The sequence below is a fragment of the Kogia breviceps genome, chromosome 1 (assembly GCF_026419965.1).
Source record: "Kogia breviceps isolate mKogBre1 chromosome 1, mKogBre1 haplotype 1, whole genome shotgun sequence".
NCBI lineage: Eukaryota > Metazoa > Chordata > Mammalia > Artiodactyla > Physeteridae > Kogia > Kogia breviceps.
Genome location: NC_081310.1, coordinates 19474632 through 19498475, shown reverse-complemented (window position 1 = coordinate 19498475; position 23844 = coordinate 19474632). Strand labels below are relative to the sequence as shown.

Sequence of the window (23844 nt, the reverse complement as noted above, 5' to 3'; positions counted from 1 at the left end):
CCCAGGAAAGAAGGAGTTTTATTCCAAAGGCAGAGAAAGCACTATTTTTAACAAAGGAGTGACTGATGGAGACTTTCCTCTTTTAAAGAAGAATTCTGTAAGGGGAATAGATTGGTAGGAGATGTAATAAAAGAAGCTGGGACACCAGTTATCTGGGTGGAGAGCTGGTTTTGCCCTTTCCAGACTGGGTGGCCTTGGGTAAGTTATGTAAGCTCTCTTAGCCTCAGCTAAGAGTTGGGGGTGGGGGGAGAAGCTGGGCCCTCGGCCTGCCCTTAGTCAGCCCATGGAGTGCCCTGCTGAGACACAGACCACCTATGAGGCAGAAGAGTGGTGGAAATTTCTGGAATGGGTCAGGGTCTGTCTCGGCCCTGACTAGTGTCATCAAGGAAGGCACAGTATTGAGTGGACAAACGAACAGGAGGCTACCACTAGACTTGAACCGAAGTTAAGGAGAATACATCGAACCTCTATTTACTTTGTTGTTCTTGTGTTCATGGCAAGAGCAGCAAGAAAAGGAACTAACTCCTTGAACCTCTTCAATAATCATTTTAAAGTCAATCATTTGAAGCTCAAGCTTTGTGAGAAGATAGGAAGAGCCCCAGGCTGCATTATATCTGGCAGGTATCTGCCTGGATATGGGTGGGCGGGAGATTCTGCCAGACATGGGGGAATCCACCAATCAGAGTTGCTACTGTCACTGGTAGAAAATGGTAAAATTACAAACTAAGAGAAAGGCTGTACGTTTTCATAGTCTAGGGGCCATACCTTTGTCTGGGGATGAAGAGAGCTGGTCAGGAAATTTGCTTAAAACATCCAGACTCGAGGGAAGAGTTATGGGAACATATGTATAGGTATAACTGATTCACTTTGTTGTAAAGGAGAAACTAACCCACTATTGTAAAACAGTTATACTCAAATAAAGATGTTAAAAAATAATAATAATAAAATAAAAAAAATAAAAATAAAAAAAAAACATCCAGACTCTTCCCCCAAACTCTCTTTCCTGAGAAGACTAGAATATTAGAATATGCCTCCTCTTACTCTTGCGTCATCTCCTCCTCTTTCTTCACTTCTTCACTGTCCTGCCCTCCAAACCTGCTGCAACTCTCCCTGTCCTCCCTTTGCCTAATCTCCTCTAGTCCAACCCTCTCCTTCCTCTTTCCCCAGAGCTTCTTTGCTTCTCCCATGGCATATCTCACTGTCTCGCGACTTCTCCAATTTGCATCGCCATCCTCTGAAAATAGCTCATCGTCTATTTTTTCCACTCTCATACACATAAAAATTTAGTGAGCATTTATAATATGTACCACGTATTGAGCAACTTTTCACATTTAAGTTTCACTTCTACCCTATGAGCTAGGTTCTGGTATTTTCCGAATTTTACAAATAAGAAAACGGAAGGGTAGGGAAATTAAGTAACCTGCCCAAGATTACACAGGAAGTAGAAGTTGCCAGACTTGACCTTGGGTTGGTTGATTCCCAAGGCCATGCTCTTAACTATTATGCCCTCTTGTCACCAAGTGACGGTGAAGCACCCCGTAACCTCTGGATGACCTTCACCCAAGGAGAGAGGCACGTCCAAGGTGACGGGGGTCATGGGAAACTGAGCTACACCTCCATATAAAGAGGGCGGTTCTGTTCCCTGGAGGGTGGGACAGGGCCAGAGGGACTGCCACCCACTGTGGAAGTGGCGCTTGGACTCAACATTGGATGGAAATGTTCTCCCCAAGATGACGGATAGAGAGAGCTCCCCCATCCATTAGGACTGGCCTAAGCAGGGTGGCTTACAGGCAGGAAGAAGAAAACACTCCAAGGAGACCTGGAAGATGGTGTCAGGAGCTGGTATGGAACATAGAAGGCAGGGATCAGACCCACTGGGCTGGTGGGCTGCTGACTCAGCATCCAGGAGAAGGAAGTGGCAAAGCCAGGCTGTCTTAGGTGCCAGGGGGGCAGGAAAACAGCCTCAGACAGGAGGGACATCTGAAAGTAGACGTCATGACAGAGGTGAACCAAGGATTCCCTTTTTGAAAATAGATTCATTTATTTAGTCATCAGATACTTGTTGTACACCTCTTGTGCTCCCGGCCAGAGTCTCAGGACCGGGCATTCAGGACTGAACAAAATTGACCAAGACCTCTGCCCCGTGGATGTTTAATTTGTGCAACTCTTGTAGCAACGTGGCCGAAATGCACCAGATGATGATGGTGATATGAGTATGTCAGCCCTGGAGATACACACAGAGCTGTCAAAAGAATGAGTCACCCAGGATGCCGGGTGCGGTGAGGGTGGATGAGGACATGGACAACTGCTGGGCAGCTACAGGGGGTGCTGGGAGCCCCTAGAAGTTCCACAAAGAAGTTGCGGCTGACTGAGGAAATGAGCTGCTTCTGTTGAGCTGGGCTCAGGACAAGCTTTGACACGGATGGTGCAGCCTCTTCAGCTTATGAATATCTGGGGCTGTGCCCCAGGTCAAGGTCAATGATCCTTTTTCCTTGGGCCTCCAAGCTAGTGGGGTAGCCTGGCCAAAGGGCCAGGAACTCTACCTCAGGAGTCCTGGAGTTGAGGGCTGGAGAGAGGGCTGCAGTTCTGGCCCAGGGGAATTAAAGGCCAGGAGCTCCAGTGGATTTTTAAATTTTTATTGAAAACAAAAAAGAATTAAGCAGGCAGCAAATATTTACTGTCACAAGCTTCTTTGCTTCACAGAAAAAGTTTACTCTAGAGCCCTTTCAAGTATACACCAGAGAGAGAGCCCTGAATATGTGCAAAACGGAATCTAAATAATCAAAAGTGTATTTACACCCAACTGTTCAGAAATTCACCTCAGATAGAGAACAGGATGTCCTAGTGAGCAGTTACTAATCAGGTGGCCTAATTTCTGTGTCTGGCACTGCAGTACCAGGTGGAGTTACTAAGTTCCACAAGTCCTGTGATAGTAAAGCTATTCCAAACATTGAAATGAACACACGCTTAGTAGCAACAAGCAACAAATTAGAGTCTCTAATATTGTGTAACTAACCTCTCTTGTGACCTTGAACAAGTCATTTCACTTTTGTAAATTCCATGCTCTTTTCCTGGAAAAAGAGAGAGTGCCGTAAACCATTCCTAAGTTCCCTTCCTATCCTGACGTGGTATTTCTGCAAGGTTCCATGAAGGTAATCATTCCAGGGGATTAGTATGAATGGAACATGGCTAAGATGCACGCCAGATGCAGAGGAGAAGACATCAAATCAGCCAGAGAGTCCCAGCTCTGAGAGCCTGGATCTAGGCATCCTCTTCTATCGGGAGCACTGGATAAATGATGGTACTGTAGGTACTGTAGGCTTTGCTCACTTGGGAGGTATTTTGTTTTCCTCCCTGTGGCTTAAGGACATGTTGTTGTGACTATGTTTATAAAGACCTGAGGTGCTTTAAGAGTAGCAGCATTTGTAGGTGGCTCCTTGGAGAATGAGATGCTCTGTATGAGTGAATTCCCAAAAAACCTGAGCTTATTTCTGCAGGCATCAACGCTTCTTTCACTAGGTCTAACCTACTTATCTCCGGGCTGGTGTGAGGAACACCCACTATTGTTCTGTGCTATGGTGATAGGATGCGGCTACTCTTTATCTGTAAAGGTTTTGTTTGTTTGCTTCCTGGCTTTTTGTTTGTTTTCAGTTCTTGCCTCTGCAATCCACACTGGCATTGCCCTAGCTTTTTTGGTTTTGATTTGCATTTGTTTGTTTCACACACAACTGCCTAGCAGAGGGCCTGAGGGGGATGCGATGCTTCCCCTGTGTATCTTGCCTGAGATTCCTGACATCTCCTTTCTCAGAATGACGCTTTTGTAACTTTCTATCGGGATGACAGAGCTACAAGTCTGATCTTCATTAGTTACTTGGGTATGAAAACCTGTATTTAGAAATCAAGGATTAATTCATGAAATAAACAATTAGTTGCTTTCATTAATCTCCTGTTTTAAACAGGGAGGGTATGGGCATTGTGGAAAAATCAGATGTTGTTCGGTCAGGACAGGGTTTTGCTCTATGAAATGTGATAGACCACTTCCTGTTGAACTTCATGCTCTCTTGTTTGCAAAATGAGAATAGGCACCCCTAGCACCGCAGAGCTGTTGTGAAGTTCAAATGTGATAAAGTGTATGAAAAGGACAGCGTGTTGTAAAGGACAACATGGAATACGATGGTAACCATTATTTTGACACAGCATTTTGCACTGTCCTTATTTGTGGGCCTGTCTCATCCTCTAAACTGTAAGCTATTTTAGGACCGAACGTTTGCCTTATAGCCAAGGGTGACATTCAAAATAGTTAACAACTGGCAGGGCATCAGCCAATCAGGTTGGACACTGGCCTAATCAAAGCAGATGCTGCCTATAAACAGCCAGAATGCTCAAGCCAGCTCACAGGTCAGCCCTGCTCCCACACAAGGGAACTAGTTCAGTGCCTTGCACACAAGGGATGCTCAGCCAATGAATTGAAAACATTATCTGCTTTGTAAAACCTTACTCACAAAAATTTTAGAGGAACTTTCAGTGTAAAAAAATGAACTCCATCTCTCTCCTTCTACTTCCCCAAGATTTCTTAGGGGCATGTGATCTATCCCTGCCCTACTTGACTTCCCCACAGAATATCTTTTTCCAAGTTCAGTTCTAGGTACTAATCCCTGAACACCTGAAGCCTCTTTTCTTTTACCTGAGTTATGGATTCATTAACCCAGACTTTTTAGAAATGTTATTATTAGAACTTTAATCACCCATGTCCTCCTTTTAAGTTCTTTCTAAAATTACTTTCTGGCAATAATAATTATGTCAATCAGGGGCCAGCCAAATATAGCTGTGGCCCTTGAGCCAAATCAAGGCGGGAGTTTCCAGCCATAATCTATTATTTGGTTCCAAACAGTTGTGCTAGTTTTCCTCTACCCCCAGCCCACCCCCAAACTTCCTTCTCCGTCCTACCTGTCATGCTTTGGCATAAAGGGACAACGTAGCAAATGGACTCTTAAAGACCAGGGTAGAATGTCAGAACTGGCTCTGTCTTACCATCTATTGCTATGTTGGAGTCTGGGGCCAGACTCTGTAAGTCATATCTTAAAGGAATGTGAAGGCAAAAATGAGATGGTCAGTAATAAGGTCTAAGTCAAGGGCAGAAGTCAAAACAGCAGTGGTGCTGGTAGGGGGATTGTTGGGAGAATAGTAATATTCAGTTGAAAGAGAGAGAGAAACCAGGGACGTCTAGACGTGAAGAGTAGCTGACAAAGTGCACAAGTGGTATAGGACTCTCATTCTGAAAGGTGATCTCAGCCATGGCTGCTTCTGATGTGATCCAGGAGAGCTGTTGCCAATGTACCAGATGCAGAGAGAGAGGCCACAGCCAGTGGAAACATGTCAGCAGTGGCCCACCTGACTTCTAGCCTCTACAGCCTCCCACCTCTGTGGCTAGAGTTCTGTGCAGTCCAGGCTCCGAGAACACCTTAGCCATAGTCAGGCAGCATTTCGTGACCCCCCTTTCATCACCTCTGCTCAGTATGAGGTCAACTAAGTCATCCCTTTAGGTCTTGACTTCATTTATTCATTCAACAAACGTGTACTGAGAGCCTACTCTTTCCCAGGCACTGTGCTGGGTGTTGGTGTGACAGAGATTCTATTCCTGGGGGTAAGGAACTGAGGTGACAGACAGACACGGAAACCAAACATCACACTTGAAGTGAGCAATGTGCTTGAATACTCAGAGGTCAGATAAAGGGCAGATGCCAGTAGTTCAGAATGTCTGGCTTGGGAGGAGGGGTCTGGGAGCCATTCCAGGGCGTTTATGCAGACGAGGAGGGACCATTGAAGGGAGTGAGGTGTTTAGATTTGGGCTATGAGACCTCATTGGGGCAGTGGGGTGGAGGATGGCGTGCCCATGCCTTGTGATAATATCCAAGCCAAATTCTGGCAGTCTGGGCTAGACTGGTGATCATGACGATGGAGAGAACAGGGTGAATCTGAAAGCGATGTAGGGAGAGTGTCAGGGAGGCTGATCAATGATTGATCGAGGAAGATGAAAGAAGTGTAGGATAAACTGCCCTTCCCCATGTTTCTGGCTTGGAGACCTGGTGGGTGGAGGAAACAACTCCCTGCGGAAGATAATACAGAGCAGGACTTGGTTTAGGAGGTGAGGTGATGAGTTCAGTTTGGTGAGAGAAGTCTACGGGGTGATGGAGGCAGAACAGTCAGTAGGAGATGGTACATATCTGTGTTACCCCAAAGTACCTGCTCTGTAAGCCGTGATGAGAAAGGGAGCCCGGCCAGAAGGTAAAGGAATACACTGCTACTTTCAAAGAGGGGAAAAAAATTCAACTGCACTGAACAGTGTGCTTAGTAATTTTTTTTTTTTTTTTTGCGTTCTGACACGAGCTGCTTCTCTGACTCTAAACCAGCAACAAGCAGCACGTGGTCCCGCCCTGGTCCATGGACCACGCTGAAAAGCCTGGTCGGGAGGGTCTGGGCTGGACGCACCGGTAGAACGTCAGCATGTGATGCCCTCCTCACTCCCGAGATTGTCCTGCCTCTCTCTTCACTTCTTCAACTGTCCTTCTCTCTCCTCAACGCTTAACTGAATGTTTACTCACATTTCCTTTTCACATCTGAAGGGAACTTTCCCCCTGGCTAACCTAACAACTGTCCCTGTCCTGCTGACCCATTCATCTATCCTCCCTCCTCCGGGGCTTCTTGCTGAACAACTGCCCTCTTCCTCTCTTGGACCTTCTGCCTCTAAAGTCAACCAGCAACTCAACTCAGCCTGCAAGCACCCAGGTCCTCCTCTCTGAAACAAACAACGTCCCCTGGAGCTTCACCTTCCTCCATCCAGCTTTTGAAGTCCTACCCTTCCTTAATCACAGCACTTCCTGAGAGGGTGTCCTTGGCACTGTCACCACCACTGTCACCTGGCTCCCACCTCCCTGCCTCTTTGCAGCCTGGCCCCAGTTATCAAGCCCAAGTGTCTTCTCTGACCTCAACCTATTAAAATTCCCTCCAGCATCAGACACTTTGAAATCCTCTTTTCTTGAGATTCCTTTCTAAGCTCCTCTTTCTCCAGGTCTTGCCTCATTTCTCTGACTGCTTTTTCACAAACTCTTTTCCCTCCACAAGTGCCTAGCAGATAGGACCAGTGTATTCTGTTCTGGAACTATTGTTGAAAGTGTATTCCTGGCTAAGTCACTTCCATGCTGGCTACTACTTTTTTCTGCAAGTGAGGAGCTTTGTACCAGGACACTTGCAATGTCTATTTCAGGTATCGTTTGATTCAAGAAACATTTATTGAATGCTTCTTATGTGCAAAGAAGCGATTTGGGAAATGTACTCAGGAAGTTTGAATGACATCAGGAGTCAAAGTTCGCCTGCAATCTGCAATGTGACAGCAGCCTAACCAGCTACTGCAAACAGTTTGTGGAATGAGGCAGTGTTAGTCAGCGTTCTCCAGAAGAACAGAACCAACAGGGTGTGTATAGATATAGATGTAAGAGGAGATCTGTTATTTGAATTGGCTCATGCAGTTATGGAGGCCCCAAAGCTCTACAGACCGCAAACTAGAGAACCAGGAGAGCCAGTAATTCAGTCTGAGTCCAAAGGCCTGGGAACCAGAGGAGCTGATGTTGTAACCCCTGGTTCAAGGCCAAAGTTCTAAGGCCTAAGTCCCAGAGTCTGAAGCCCAGAGAACTAGGAATTTCTATGTCCAAAGGGCAGGAGAAGAGAAAGAGAATTTTTCCCTGCTTTCACCTTTTTGTTCTTTTGGGCCTTCAGGGGATTGGGTCACGTCCATGTACATTGGTGAGGTTTTCTTCCTCACTGTGATGATTCAGATGCTAATCTCTCCAGAAACACCCTCATAGACCTCACCCAGAAGTAATGCTTTACCAGCTGTTTCCTTAACACAGAAACAGGCAGCATAGAAATAAGCAAACAGATAAATATGATCAGCTCACTTTTATTCAGCCAGCCAGCAACTGTTCATTGAGCACCTACTCTGTGCCAGACATTATGCTAGCTATATAAATACAATCACTATTTCTAATCCTCACAAAGCCTTGGAAGAGTGTTATTACTCCCATTCCAAAAATTAAACTGAGGCTCAGAAAGGGAAAGGAGTATTCGCAGGAGTAAAAAAAGAGAAGTTGGGATGGTATTTTGTAATCTGTTTCTTCGTGCTGTTTCTGGTTTAATGTCTATTTTCTCTTCTAAACTGTAAGTTCTTTAGGTCAGAGAATATGTTAATTTTGCTCACCCCTGAATCCCTAGCATCTAAAAGAGAGGCACAGAGTAGGCTATTGGATTAACTAATAAACTGATCAAATTAAACTCCAGGGTCTCTTGATTCTAAAGCCCATGCCCTTTTTGCTAAGAGATTTGGTCCTTTATGAATGTTATATAAGTGTCACAAACTTTTTTGGGAACACAAAAGAGAGTCCCATTCATGAATTTTTGGAGGGTTTCCATGTCATTTTTGGCTAGGGCTTGCTAGAGAGTATACACTCTGACAGACAGGATCCAAGATGGCCAAGCAGTGCTGGGAGTGACTTTAGAATGGGTGGGCAGGGGGTGAGACACACACTACAGAAAAAGTTCTAAGGAGTCAAGGAGATGGATTCAGTGCTTGGCGAGAAGTGATTAAAGGAACAGGAAATTCACTCTCCCTTGCAAATGCCTCTAGGGCCAGCTCTGTTGATCTGGAACAGCATCATCCAATAGAAATATAACGCAAGTCACACATGCAAACAATAGATGTAATTTTAAGTTTTCTAGTAACTCCATGTAAAAATGTAACAACAGGTGGGAGACTTTGTGATATGTTTTATTTAATCACATATTTATAAAATGCTATTCCAACATGTAATCTATGTGAAATTATTAATGAGATATTTTGTCTTTTTTTCTATTGAATCTTCTAAATCTGACATGTATTTTATACTTACAGTAGAGGTTTATTCAGACTAGCCATAATTCAAGTGCTCAGATAGCCATATGTGGCTAGCGGCTGCCGTATTAGACAGTGTGGGTCTAGATAGGCAAAGTGTGGTTTCTGGACCAGCTGCAACAGTCTCCAGAAAGCATGTTAGGCAATGAAGAGTCTCCAGTCCCACCCCTGACCTACTGAATCAGAATCAACATTCTAACAAGATACCCTGGGGGGTTGTGTATACTTGGAGCTAGAGAAGCTCTGGTCTAGAGAATGGGCGGGGCAGGGAACTTCCAGTCTGCTAGAAACCAGGGAGGATGAAACAGGGAGTTATATACTCATGGTCAAGCACTTCACACATTCCTGATAAAGAGCCAGGGAAACCGAAACCATTAGGCAGCTGCAAAAATACAGTACATTTTTGTGTCCAGTGTGGTTTTGTGAACTGTGACCTCTTCATTTTGCCAAATCCACTCCTTAGGCCCTTATGCTGAGATCCGATAATAATTCAGCTGTAGGTCAATTAACTTGGGAAAGCAAAAGAAGGAATAAATAACTGCAACAAGATGTCAACCTTAATTCTGGGATTTAAAATGGCTTTTTTTTTTTTTTTTTTTTTTTTGCGGTACGCGGGCCTCTCACTATTGTGGCCTCTCCTGCTACGGAGCACAGGCTCCGGACGCGCAGGCTCAGCGGCCATGGCTCACGGGCCCAGCCGCTCCGCGGCACGTGGGATCTTCCCGGACCGGGGCACGAACCCGCATCCCCTGCATCGGCAGGCGGATCTCAACCACTGCGCCACCAGGGAAGCCCTAAAATGGCTTTCTTAATACATGATAGAAAAGTGGGAAAGCAATCTGGACCGACTGTGGAAGCTCCTGATGGGCTCAAAATTCAGGATATTTAGATAAATATTAAATATGCATTTGGGGGGAAAGCAATAATAGTCATCTTTCTTCCTTCAGGCTAGATGGACACAAATGAGAGGCTCAGAAACTTATCTCAGGTTAATTTTAGCTTTCCAATCTCTAGATTGCTTTACAATTCTAAAGCCAGAAGCCTCACTGCATTTTTCGACTTTCTCCTAATAAATTATAGTGGGGGCGGGGGGGGGGGGACTTTGTTTTCCTTCTTTATCAATAATCATTGCTTATATTTTTTAATTAATTTTTTTCTATCCTAGATTTATTAAATGTATATTCATCACCCTCTCAGAGGTTTTTTTTTTTTTTTTTTTTTTTTGCAGTACGCGGGCCTCTCACTACTGTGGCCTCTCTCGTTGCGGAGCACAGGCTCCGGACGCGCAGGCTCAGCGGCCATGGCTCACGGGCCCAGCCGCTCTGCGGCACGTGGGATCTTCCCGGACCGGGGCACGAACCCGTGTCGCGAACCCATGTCCCCTGCGGCAGGCGGACTCTCAACCACTGCGCCACCAGGGAAGCCCCTCAGAGTGGTTTTAAACTCTTGGAAATGAAGACACTCAAAGATGAAGATGCACTCAATTCAGTGTGTCTGTAGTTAATGCAGGACAGAAACGGAGCTGTGTGGACACTTGATACAGCGCACATCTCCCAGGCTTGGCTTTGCTCTGTCCACAGAGGGGAAGAAGGATGTACTAGTGTATTAGTCAGGGCTCTCCAGAGAGAAAGAACCAATAGGATGTACACATATACTAGGAAAGAGAGTGAGAGAGAGAGAGGTTTTTGAAAGAAAATGGCTCATGGGATTATAGAGGCTGGCAAGTCCAAAATCTGCAGGATGGGCTGGCAGGCTGGAGCCCTAAGAAGAGCTAATGTTGCAGCTGAAGTTCAAAGGCCATCTGCTGGTAGAATGCTTTCTTGTTTGGGGGAGATTAGTCTTTGTTCTACTGAGACCTTCAACTGATTGGATGAGGACATCCAAGCAGATTATGGAGGACAATCAGCTTTACGCAAAATCCACTGATTTAAACGTCGGTTTCGCCCTCACGGAAACATCCAGAATAATGTTTGATCGACTCTCTGGGCACCGTGGCCCAGCCAAGTTGACACATGAAATTACCCATCACAGCAGCTTAAAAGCACAGGGGGAAGCTCTGCATCCTCACGAGAGAACAAGGTACAATCTGTTCCTCGTACGATGGGATCAGAGAAACTTGTCTTTGGGGTTCTAGGGTTGAATAGAGTGTCTCTGGGCATGCATTTGAACTCGCCTAGCTTCCCCAAGGGCTGGTACTAGCTTTTTTCATACTTAAAGCCCCCTGGCCTGGCATCTGACTGTTTGTCAGATGGTGTCTGGGTCAGAGCTGCCCCTCACAGAGATGCACCAAGATGAACAGCCTGACCGCTTGCCTCCCATCCACGAGTGCAAGTCCAGCATCTGCTGGGGACGGCCATACTGAGCCTCAGGACTACCTCAGTTTTTGACTGCAAAGATTTCAACAACTCCTTTCTGTGGCCAGATTCTGTTCTAGTCTCTTTAGCTCATGAAAACAAAATGTCTGGAATTGGCAACATTTCCTCTGCTTGACTAGTCCTAGCCCACTCTCTGCCCAAACATACCTTTCCCAGTCCTGTAATCAAAACTTCAAGGAAATAATTTATGAACGAAACGAAATTACTCCTGGGATATATCCAGAGAAAACTCCAATTTGAAGAGATACATGTACCCCAATGTTCATTGCAGCACAATTTACAATAGCCAAGACATGGAAGCAACCTAAAAGTCTATTGACAGATGATTGGATAAAGAAGATGTGGTATATAGACACAATGGAATATTACTCAGCCATAAAAAGGAATGAAATAATGCCATTTGCAGCAACACGGATGGGCCTAGAGATTATCATACTTAGTGAAGTAAGTCAGACAGAGAAAGACAATCCTATGACATCACTTATATGTGGAATCTCAAACAATGATACAAATGAACTTATTTACAAAGCAGAAATAGACTCACAGACACAGAAAACAAACTTACGGTTACCAAAGGGGAAAGTGGGGGGACTCCAACTCTAAATTGGAGTTAAACTCTAAATATGCTAACAAACAAACAAGTGATGTGTAAACACTGGGAGTCCCCAGAGACAGACACTTAACATCTGCACAAGTAATTCAGAAGAGGATTGAATTTAGGGACTTCAGAGGAGACCAAATCAGTAGCTAGAAAAGCATCACATGAACCAGGGTATGCATCTAAAAAAATCCAACAATTCAAGGACACATATAAGAAAAGTGCTATTCATTCATTCATTTACTGACTCATTCATTCATTTACTGACTCATTCATTCATTCAACAGAACCTACTGAGCTCACACTGTGTGCTAGCTCCTGTTAGGGAGGGGACAGCAACACGACAAGGCCTGGTTGGCAAAAGAGATGTCACAGGCCCTTCATTGAATCTGTCGGTCGAGCCTGCAGTAAAATCAAAACACTGACAAAGTTTAGAGCACTATTTGGGAGAATTCTGGAAAGCAAGTGGAAGACTGATTCAGTCCCAAACATGGAGGACGCGGTGGTGAGAGAGACCACACGAAGACATAATGGACTCAGAAGTTCGGGAGAAAGTAGAGAAATAACAGCAAATTCTTACAAGGAGGCAATTAAAAATATCCCGGCAGTCTGGAGGCTGAAGGGGATATGATAAAAGTTTATAAAATCACAGAGACCATGAATTAAATAACACAGAATGGTTAAAAGCAGATGCTCTGGTGCCGGATTGTCAGGGTTCAAATGTTGCCTCTGCTGCTTTCCAGCTGTGTGACTTGGGGCAGATTACTTAATCCGTCTGTACTTCTGTTTCCTCATCTTTAAATTAAGGCTAAGAAAAGTACCTACTTACAGCATCCATGTAGATGTGAAGGTTGAAATGAGTTAATGCCTGTGGATCTCTTTCAACAGTGCTTGGCCCAAAGTAAAACACTAAGAAATTTTACCTGTTTCTTCTTTTTTCCAAATGCCAGATCTTTAGAATCAGTTCAGTCGATGTTTAATTGTAAAGGAAATGAGGCTCATTATGACACAGTCGGTAATCTAAAGGGAACTTGTAATATCCGGAAGCGGTACCATCTCAGCTTGCTAGGAGATGCTGAGAAGGTTAGATTAATTCCTTCGTGTTAGACCTGCAACAAGTCCTAGGGGGTTTAGGAAAGCTAAGGATGCGTGTTTCTCTTCTATCTTTGCATCCCACAACACACAACACAATCTGACACACAACACATCCCCCCCTCCTGGGGCTGGGGGACTCTGGATCTGATGGCATTTCCTAGTGAGAAAATGATTGCTTAGTTTGGCAAAGGGGAAAATGTTAAGTCTTTGATGTAGCAACATGTAATAATAATAGGCCATCCACTGCAGAGCATTGCGTTGCCAGAAACCAAGGGCCAGTGAGTTCGTTTTTGTTTGTTATTCTCGCAAGGAAATAAGTTGGTGTCAATGATCCATGCACTTGGGTTTAGCCAGAATTCTCTTGACAAAGAGCAGTAGGTATTTGTGAGGTCACAGATGGCGGGTGAGTGGAAGGGGAGGAAAAACTAACTGCCTGGAAAGGGGATTTCTCAATGCAGTTGAGACAGAGAGCTTCTTAACTCCCCCGGGCCAACTGGTCAGTTACCACCTCTACTGTCAGGCTGGACTTTGAAATGAGGGCTGAGGTCAAGTCCTGAGGTCAAGCATGGTGTTGGGCCATGCCCTCTCCATTCTCTGGGTCTCAGATTGGCTTCATGGGAAAACAGTGGACCAGGATTTAAAAAAAAAGAAAAAAATAGAACACATAAAAGTACCAGAATCTTTCCTTCAAATGAAAGCGTACTTTGGAGTTTCAGGAATAATATATTCATATACATCTCAAGTGTGGAGGAGTGACAGGGTGGGACATGGCCCCAGAGCCCCACACCAGCTCACTGCTGCCTGGATTCACTCATAGCCACTTGCATTGCATCCCTTCTTCCTCTGGCTCATCCTAACACAGTTTGAAAACCACTGGCCTAGATAAGCTCTCAAGTCCCCTCCAGGTCTAGCATTCTGTGGTTCTGGTGCCTTTGGCACCAAAGTGACCTCAAATCGAAGGAGCAATTACAGGTTCTAGAACAGCACTGGCCAACAGAAATATGTAAACTGCAGAAGTCACTAGGAATTTTCTAATAGTCATAGTCTAAGAAGTAAAAGCGAAACAGGTAAAATTCATTTTATTAACATATTTTGTTTAACCCAAAGTATCCAAATTATAAACAATTCAATATGTAATGAAATTGAAAGTAATGGAGATAGTTTACATTTTTTATATGACGTTTTCAAAATCCAGTGTGCATTTTAAACTTACAGCACATCTCAAATCAGACCTATCACATTTCAAGCATTAAACAGCCACATGTGGCAAGTGGCTACTTCACTGGAACACACAGATAAAGAACCTTAAATGCCTCAGAGCCTTTTCCTGAGTCCCAAGTGCACTTTACCCATGAATGTAAAGGGAAAGATCTGTATTGGCCTCCTGTGTTCAAACTCACGGACAGTGAGACCGGCGGATGGGTCCGCTTCTGTTTCCTTCACCCACAGGCACTGCAGTGGTCTCCTCTTGCAGGAGGAGGTCCTTCTCCTCAGCCTTCCTCTAGGCCTAGAAATGTCATAGGATATTTCAACAGGCTGGTCTCAGTGACCTCAACTGCTTGCCCCCCACTTTTCTATCCCTCAGCTCATTCCCCACTTCTTGCTGATTTAATATCACCTTTATCCTGCAATTTCTTGCTAAATTTTCTCGAAGCCTTTCTCTGCCTTAATTCTAGTACCTCCAGGAATCCACTTTGACCCTGAGTATTATTTTGAAAACTTGGCTCTCACCCAGTCCCGACCTGCTGCCATCATTTCCCACATACTTAACCATTTGGGTGAACATAAAGGCAGTCATTTAATTAATACATTTGTTCGACATTATCCATATTATGTCTTACATGCTGGCTTAAGTTAGCTTCATCTTTTTGCTTTAACACACGGTGTTTTGCCCTGAAAAAAACGATAGATATTTTTCTCATGATGTTTGTTTGTAGGAACAAAGAAATGGCTCAGTACAATCATGTTAGAACACTCAAATGCAGAGAAGATGCTTCACTGTTTCTTTGGGACTAAAACTGAACACTAAGGCTTTGCCGGTTATGTGTACACAGATCAGGTTCATAGCCATTGGCTGGTTGGTATTACAAACTTAAATCTAAGGGTAGTACTTCAGATACTTTTTCCACATTTATGACTCAAAAAATGGAACAAAATCACCTCTTTTTGTACAAAAGAAGCTTACAAGAGTAATGACTAAAAAAAAATCCATCTGTAATCTGTTTTTTTCTACCACTGTAATTCGAGTATGAACTATACACTCAGAGATGCTTAATTTAAAAAATAATTACATCTTTGTATATGTTAATGACATGTTTATTCCATGCTTCAGGCTTGATAAATGATGAGGAATTTTGCCATCTTTCCCAATTTTTCATCCTGGATGGCTTAGATTCTTAGCCAACTAAATTAAAATAATCCACCAGTTTGAAACTCTAATAAAATAATCATCTCATTCAATGAATTACATTTCTTTTTAAAGTTACTTTCCCCTTCTGGGCCTTGTAGAAAGGCTGTCAAGTACTATTCCTTATAGTTAATTACTATTCTGTAATTGTATAAATTCCTACTTTGTTTGGACTTAGATACTGAGGTATTAGCATTGAATTCATAACTTATAGATCATAAGTACTTTTAAATAGAGGGACCCTATTTCCTAAAGCAAAGACAATGCTTTTTTTTTTTTTTTTTTTAACTGAATGCCCTTTATCTGCCGAGGATCCGTTTTTTCTCCCCCTGAGTGCTTGCACCAGAACTTTTTCCTTTTTCTTCTGAGCTGGGGTCTTACTATTTTGCAGATAAATAAATAGTGACTCTGGATGAACAGATACAAGAGAAGAGAGTCAGAATCAGGACTTATAACCAGAACTCTCCAACCTTGAGTTAGTGAATATTTTTTTCAATACTTATCTATGGATAGGAAAAGGCAAGCTATTAAAGTTCCAAATAGATCCAGGGTTAGAGCCTCTGGGAAGTTCTGATTTCTATGGAAATGATCCAGAACCCAGCTTTCTTGGCCAGGACCTGCTGATCTCCAAAGGTGTAAGGATCAAATGGTGTACCCTAACCACTCTTTAGTTATCATTAAGGGGTAATGTCTGTGTGTGTTGGTGTGTGAGTCGGGGGGCGTGGGGCAACAAAAATGCTTTCCTGTTTAGGATGATCGCATGCATTTACTTCAGTCTGACACACTGTCGTGAAAGCCGGACTGGGTGTCTATGCATATATGGGAATATGAGACTATATATAACCCCAGAGGTACCCAGAGGGACCTCTCAGCTCATTGAGCATAGCTGGTCAGCCGGCCAAGGTTTGGCATCTTCAGATTTCAGATCTGCACTTAAAGCCAATGCCATGAATACGTCGCCGCCACTTAGCTTGCTTATTAGGCTTGGATCCTGAAGTATGTCTCCAAACACCTTCAGTCTGGTAAGAAAAAATCATAGTCAAATATTCTCTAGCGCTCTCTGAGACAGGAGAGTGGGGAAAAGGAAAACAGCTCTATTCCTTTAGGGTTCCTTGATGCAAACTCTCTGCAGTTCACCTCCTCATCTCCACTTCTTTTCGTACCCCAAGACTTTCCCGCAGTTTCCCTGATATTTTCCTGACGATGCACAGGCAGGCTCGCCATCCTCCCACCCCGTCTCCCCCCCATCCAATCCCCTCCTCTGCCGCGTGCCTCAGCCGGCGACCACTCCGGCGAAAGTCGCGAGAACCAAGAGGGGAGCGCCGCCTCCACGACGCTCCGCCGGCCACACTCAGTCGGTTATTTACTCAGCTCCGGCTCCTTTCCGCCAGCCGCTGCTGTTCCAGAAGCTCCGGGCAGGCGGTCCTCGGCTCGCTGGGGCCCTACGCGGTGGCCGGTAACTGCCGAGGCGCGCGGGGAAGGCGGGCTGCGGGCCGGTGGCGCGCGGCTCTGAGGAGCGGGGCGCGGGGGACCCTGCGGGCGGGGTGGGAGAGGGGGCGCGGGCGGGCCGAGGGCCAGGCCCGGTGGCGGGGCGGACGCCCGGCAGGCCCCGGGACGCCCGACCTAGGGGGTGGCGCCTGTGCCGCCCCTCGGGCCGCGCCCCCCGTAGCTTCTGGCCCGGGTCCAGGCCGCCGCCTCCAAGCAGCCCTCCGCAGCGCTGCCTCCGTGCTACGGGCGGAGCCCCGGTAGGCAGGCGGGGAAAGCGGGGGCGTGACCAGGGCGCAGATGTAGGCGGGCCAGAGGGCGCCGCGCCACCTCCGCGCCGGGTAGCAGTAGGGCAGCCGGAGGGGCAGCGACATCTGCGGGCGGGCGGCCGACGCTTCCTGGCGGCGCGGGGCCGAGGGGGCGGCCCGGTCGACTCGGGCCGCGGCGAGGCTGGAGGGCCTCACTGCCCGTGGGCGGACGGCTGGCTCGCCAGACGCCCCAGAGCCCAGGCCCCCAGCGCGTGGCCCCAAGCCGCGGAATGGAGAAGAAGCGAAGCCCCTGGCCGCGTGCTCACATGCATCCCCCCGCGCGGGTGGCTCGGCGACGTCTGTGAATCTTGGGTTTCTCAAGTCACGTCGAGCGACTCGGAGAACCTGTTTTTCGCGCTGGGGAGAGTGATCGTTCTCGTTGCCACTTGCCTGTAGAAAGTTACTCCAACACGTTTGATCATCCGTCCGGAGTAAGAAGGGAAAAGAAATAGCGTGGTCTGTCCCGCGGTGAGGGGACGTAGGGGAATCCCGCCAAGTGGGCAGAGCCAGTTTTAGCTGGAGCGGCGAGTCCAGTCCATTGACAATCCAGCTGCGGAAAGGGTTAACTGCATCCTGCCGGTTCGGTTTACATGTAAATAGAGAGCAGCTGCTCCGCGCGGGCCCCAGTTGGCCCTTTTAAGTTTTTGATTGGTTGCCAATGACATCACCGCCCGTGTTATAACACCGTGGACCCGAAGCGGCGTCGGATAAACCCTCCTTAAAGAGGCAAGGCCACGCCCTGACTCCGCCCTCTCCAGCCACCCATTGGCCCCGGGCTGCTGCGAAGTAGCGGTTAGTTTTCTCTGGATTTCTATTGGTCCAACGCGCCGTCGATCGGCAGCCGGCCCGCCCCCTCAACCTTACATTTACAGTGTAGCAAAAGAGAAAGTAACTATGTTGCTGCTGGAGATCAATGAAGCCAAGTGAATGAGGGCTGAATGTGCGAATCTACAGCCTAAGCGGAGCGCCAGATGGTGGAGGGTTACACTTATTTATGAAGTAAGTGGAAGTCACCGTGGCTACTCCTGAGAGCCCGGGAGTGTAAGGCGGTGTGAGTGTGAGTATGTGCGTGCGTGCATGTGTGTGTGTGTGTGTGTGTGTGTGTGTGTGTGTGTGTGTGTGTGTGTTGCGATGCTCACGGAAGAGCCACAGCAGGTGAGGTTAAAGGGTTCCGGCTGTTGGCTCACGCTGCCCTGTGCGTTTACTCTCTCTGCAGTCTGCTTGGATTGGGGGCGAGGAAAAAATGAGGTTTGTTGGGACGCTTTGCGGCAGTTTTAAATGCCAGGGACTTGTTAGTGCGCTCTGTTGCGAAGGGGGATGTTAAGTGCCCCAGGAGTGGGGAAGGAGCATTCGCTAACTACTTCATTTTCTAGAGGTGGAAGAACGACTAGCGAGGGAGAGGGGATAGATCAGTATTTCTCTGGGAGGTTTCCTAGGCTAGTCTGGATGGTTTCACGGGCAATATATATTTACTCCCGACCCTCTGCTGCAGGGATGCAGATCTCTTTAAACACTCCGAGCGTGTGTGTGTGAGAGAGAGTGTGTGTGCGTCGCGCACTCCGTGTGGAGGTGGGGGTCCCAGCTTGTGTCTCCGTGAACACGCTTATGCATCCCTTTCAAGGGAAATGGACTGTTGATCCTGGGACGTACCCTACCAGGTAACACAATAGCAAAGACTTTCACTGCTTGGTCCAGCTGGGAAACAGTTATAGCTTCTGGAATAGTACTTGCTCTTCAAAAAATACTACGCAAGGGAGGGAGGGAGGGAGGGAAGGGGGGAGGGAGGGAGGGAGGGCAAGGGAAGAAAGAAGGGAGGGAAGAAAAGAGGAAGGGAGAGAGAAAAGGGGTTGGATCTTTCTTGCCCATCCAAAGGTGGTGAGAGAAAGCTGAGTCGGTGGGGATCTGTGAATGTGATAGGTGCGTGCCCCTGTGTGTGTGAATGTGTGGATTCTGCCTGTGACACTTTGGCTCTGTGTCAGAGAGTGGTGACAGCCCTGTGTAGAGGGATGTTCGATGACATTTTTCCAGACACTTCTTAAAGTTCGTTTAGATGAGCTACTCTTGCATGGGGTTTGGGTTCTTTTCTGTGTGTATGTCTAATGGGAGAGGAGCCATCAGGGCCCGGGTGTGGAGTGCCCCTGTGCCTACGGGAGGAAGGAACTGTCCCTTTGCACGCGCCCTCTCATGAGACAGGAGGTAGACCCCTGAGCAACTCTTTACTTCCCACAGGGATGGGCTCATTGGGAAGTCTTCTTCATGAATCCATCCTCTGGAAGAGGGGGGATATCTGTGTGGGATTGAAAGATTATGCATAGCGGCTGCCTCCCATTGAGAAGATCTCTAGGACGTGTCTGTGGGGAAAGAAGGAGGGAGGAGAGTTGAAGTGGTCCTTCCCTTAAAAGCAGAAGTGGAGGGGTGGTGCCGCAAGGGAGCAATCCAAGGGATGGATCTGCCAGAGGTGGGGTTTCCAGACCTGGCTCCTTGGCTTGAGGCTTCGTTCTAGGAGACTAGTTTGTAATGAAAGAGGAAATGCAGATTAATTTATACGGGGCTAATTGGAAACATGGGAGGTTTTAATATGACTCTGTTGTGCTTTTCAAAGGACTAAGTAGAATGGAAAGTAAGAATAGCTGGCAGTTAAAGAGATTCACTTAGGGGGATGCTTTCATTTTGATGTGCAGAAAGTTGACATCCGCCCCTGATGTATATTTAGCTGCTGTATATTCCTGTGAGCCATGCCAGCACCCTTGGTCATTCCCTTGCCTTTGCAGTGGGTGAAGGAATTACATGGAAAGTATGCACGGGTGGACGCACGGGTCTTTCTCAGACGGTCACATTATACTTCTGCCCAGGAGATGAGGCCCAGAAGAGACGCCTCTTAAGAGCCTTCCCTTCTGTCTTCAGCTTTTCTAATTCTTTGTGCTTTTACCTTTTCTCGGGCTGAACTTTGACGTGGGTCCGTGAAAGGTTGTTCATCAACATTTGCATAGCCTTTACATCTAACCTTAGACTTAGCAAGAACTGGGGGGGGGGGTCCTCAGTTTTGCATCCTCTTTGAATCAATCCATAGCAATGAGCTTCAGGCTTTGAGAGTGACAGAATAAAGGGCACTTAGGACAACTTTGCTCAGAGGGTTGCAAAGCCCTTTCCTAGGGATTGGATTCGACTGCCTTTTGTGTCACATGACTTTATTCTTTCTTTCCCCCCCTCCCCTTCTTTACAGACTGTCTTGAGTTCTTCTTGAATTGCCAGTTTTCAGCCTCCTCATGCCTCCGTCTCCTTTAGACGACAGGGTAGTGGTGGCACTGTCTAGGCCTGTACGACCCCAGGATCTCAACCTTTGTTTAGACTCTAGCTACCTTGGCTCTGCCACCCCTGGCAGTGCCAGCCACCCTCCTGTCATCGCCACCACCGTTGTGTCCCTAAAGGCTGCGAATCTGACGTATATGCCCTCATCCAGCGGCTCTGCCCGCTCCCTGAATTGTGGATGCAGCAGTGCCAGCTGCTGCACTGTGGCAACCTACGACAAGGACAATCAGGCCCCAACCCAAGCCGTTGCCGCTGGCACCACCACCAACACCATTGGAAGCTCTACCACCTGCCCGGCCAGCCAGATGGTCAACAGCGGTGAGAATGCAGGCTCTCTAAGTCCTTCAGGTGGGGTGGGCAGCCCTGTGTCAGGGACCCCCAAGCAGCTAGCCAGCATCAAAATAATCTACCCCAATGACTTGGCAAAGAAGATGACCAAAGGCAGCAAGAGTCAGCTGCCGAGCCAGGGCCCTGTCATCATTGACTGCCGGCCCTTCATGGAGTACAACAAGAGTCACATCCAAGGAGCTGTCCACATTAACTGTGCCGATAAGATCAGCCGGCGGAGACTGCAGCAGGGCAAGATCACTGTCTTAGACTTGATTTCCTGTAGGGAAGGCAAGGACTCTTTCAAGAGGATCTTTTCCAAAGAAATTATAGTTTATGATGAGAATACCAATGAGCCGAGCCGAGTGATGCCCTCCCAGCCTCTCCACATAGTTCTCGAGTCCCTGAAGAGAGAAGGCAAAGAACCTCTGGTGTTGAAAGGTAATGCCCCCACCCCCTCCCCTGGCACAGTCCTGCTAAGCCTGGGGTCACTCTGGGTTTTCTCTTAGAAGTAACAGCATCCTCCTGCAAAAAAAAACGAATTGCCTTTCTTCTTCTTGTCTTCCCTTCCCTGCCCTCTCTTAATTATTTTGGGGTTGGGAGAGAAACCCAGCAGCCTTGAACTGAAAGCCAGAAGATTTGGGCTCTAGTCTGGATTCACCTTCTCATTTGCATTGTACAAGTCATTTCCCCTCTTGGAGACCTTTTTCTCATCTTTCTATAAAGGGGCTTTATGACACCAGATGGCATCTCCAGTCATGCCTGGTCTCGTAGTTCTATTCCAGTCAAACTAGCTGGAAAGTTCTTGTCTCTCAGACTTAGTCAAAATTGATGGAACAGAGGAAGCCGCAACTGTGGTGAACTACAAGTAAAGCTCCAGGTACCAGTTTTTTTTTTTTTTGTGGGAAACTCTTCCTCTTTCTCACCTCTCTGAAAGTGACCTTCAGGAAGGGCAGAGAGCCTTATTCTAATGCCCCTCAGAAAGTATAAGTTCCCCCCAAACATGCGTTCCTCTGCCAAAGCTTCAAGGGGCAGAGTCATTTTTATGAAATACTCCCCAGCCCGTTGTTCCTTCTGGCATCACCTGACAACCTTTGGCGTCATGGCTTCTCCCAAGATGGGGTGGTGAGTCACTTGCCTCACTGAGCACAGGATAACTGGCAGGTCAGTGTCGCTGAGCCCTGGCCGCAGGAATTAATCGCTCCCTGGTCTCTGGGCTGCTTCCACGCAGCATTGCCTAACCTAGTAGTGGAGCCCGCGTCCCGTATCCAACTCAGGTGTGCCTCCTTGCCCTCGGATGCCATCCTTTGGGGCACTGCACACCACACTTCATCTTTGGTGTCTTCTGTTGGGGGGTAGTGGTGGTAGTGAGAGACAGGCATCTTATTTCTTCTCTTCCCTTGTGTGTTGACTCAAGGCACACAGTCGGGGCCACATCACCAGCCAGTCTCGTGCAGTGTGTAGACCAAAGACGTTGCTGGGTTCCTTTGAACGCCTTGAATATTTAAATTGCAACAGGCCATTGGGCTGAGCAAGTTCGTAGTTTTGCCTTTGTGGGCAGCTCTGCCATTCTTCTCCTTGTCTTCCCAGTGGTGCATTCTGCCTTTTGTCTGGCCTCTCGCTGTTGTGGCCTCTCCCGTTGTGGAGCACAGGCTCAGCGGCCATGGCTCACGGGCCCAGCCGCTCTGCAGCATGTGGGATCCTCCCGGACCGGGGCACGAACCCACGTCCTCTGCATCGGCAGGCGGACTCCCAACCACTGCGCCACCAGGGAAGCCCATTCTGAATGTTTTTGACATCATTCCCTCTGCTTACACTTACTGTCCTCGAACCTGCCCTTGTTGGGCTCAGCTAGCACAAAAGTATGGCTTTCCTTGGGCTGGTGGGCTCTCAGGAGAAGGAGAACATCATGGAAGTTGCATCCGGAGAGTTCCCAGCAGCTCCCAGGCAGTTTTTGTTGTTGCTGCTGATGGGTTTTCTTGGGGTTACAGATATGCTCAGATTTCCTCTGTGTACCCCTGTATTTTATTGTTTTGTATTCTCGTTTGGCTGACTTTGAGTGATTCCCAGTAGGTTCACCCAGCTAGCATTGTGTCCCCGTGATCTTGGCTTGTCTCATCTTTTTTGGATGAGAAAATCGTCTACAAACTTGCCATTTGTAATAGTTCGTCTTGGGGAGCCAAGAAGGGGAGAACCAATGCAATGATCTTGAGGGTGGTCTCTTGCTCATGTAGAGTAGATGTCATTGAGGGAAAGCAGACCTTTTGTGTCTGTATGATCTGAGGACAGGCATCAAACAATCCACATGAAGATGACCCTGAACATGAACATAGGGTGATTGGAAGGAGTTGTAGATTCTACCCTCTACTTTGCAGTGGGCATTGTTGTGTATGAGTGTGGCTTGTCAACCGCTGGGCAGTGCATCTCCTAGGTGTTACTGATCAAAGTGGGGTTCCTTTCCCCCTTTCCGGTGGATGCAGCTGAGAGCCTGGGCAGCCAGCGCTTGTTCCTCAGTGTCAGTGAGGAAGATTGCCTCAATGGGGCGGGGCCGGACATGCTGCTGACCTCACCACTGGGTGCCTGGGAGGCCGCTGTGAGGGCTCATCATTTTCGGGTTGGTGAGACACAGCGGCGGTCGACCTGGAAGACGCCCTGGTGGTAGAGGTTGGATTATTTGTAGTTTTGGGGGCTCTTTCTTCAAATATCTGGGAATTTGGTTGTATATGTGTAGTTCAGGAGCAAAAGGGTCAGTAATCTACTTTATTAGTTTTGTCGTTATTATTTCGGTCTCTTTTGGGGGAATGGCCTAAAACTGGGACCACGATGCGAAGGAGGGGAAAGAGATTGATATTCGAATGCCCCTAGCTACCCTTTCATCTGGATAAACCAAAGGTTAATACCATAGCACCACTGAGGTGAAAGGTGGGGTGGGCATCTCTCAGAAGGCATAGCCAGCAACTTCTCCTAGGTTCTTGAGTGGGTCAAGCAGACCATTC

The 23844-nt window shown here is 47.1% G+C and overlaps 1 protein-coding gene and 1 long non-coding RNA gene across 3 annotated transcripts in view; one reads left to right on the top strand and one right to left on the bottom strand.

Moving 5' to 3' along the window:
- Positions 1-14113: 14113 nt before the first annotated feature.
- LOC136793775 (uncharacterized) lies at positions 14114-16949 on the bottom strand. Its single transcript, XR_010839452.1, has 3 exons — positions 16692-16949; positions 14854-14905; positions 14114-14519 (listed from the first exon to the last, which is right to left on the bottom strand). It is a non-coding gene; the product is annotated as an uncharacterized lncRNA (long non-coding RNA).
- Positions 16700-23844, top strand: part of DUSP10 (dual specificity phosphatase 10) — a 40849-nt gene continuing 33704 nt past the window's right edge. The window contains exons 1-2 of one of the 2 annotated variants that reach the window (XM_067027961.1): positions 16700-16875; positions 20436-21289. In XM_067027961.1, the coding sequence (XP_066884062.1) occupies positions 20479-21289 (811 nt within the window). In that variant the 5' untranslated portion in view covers positions 16700-16875; positions 20436-20478. Of the gene's footprint in view, positions 16876-17364; positions 18212-20435; positions 21290-23844 lie in introns of those variants that run through there. The other variant, XM_059064685.2, reaches the window with a different exon arrangement.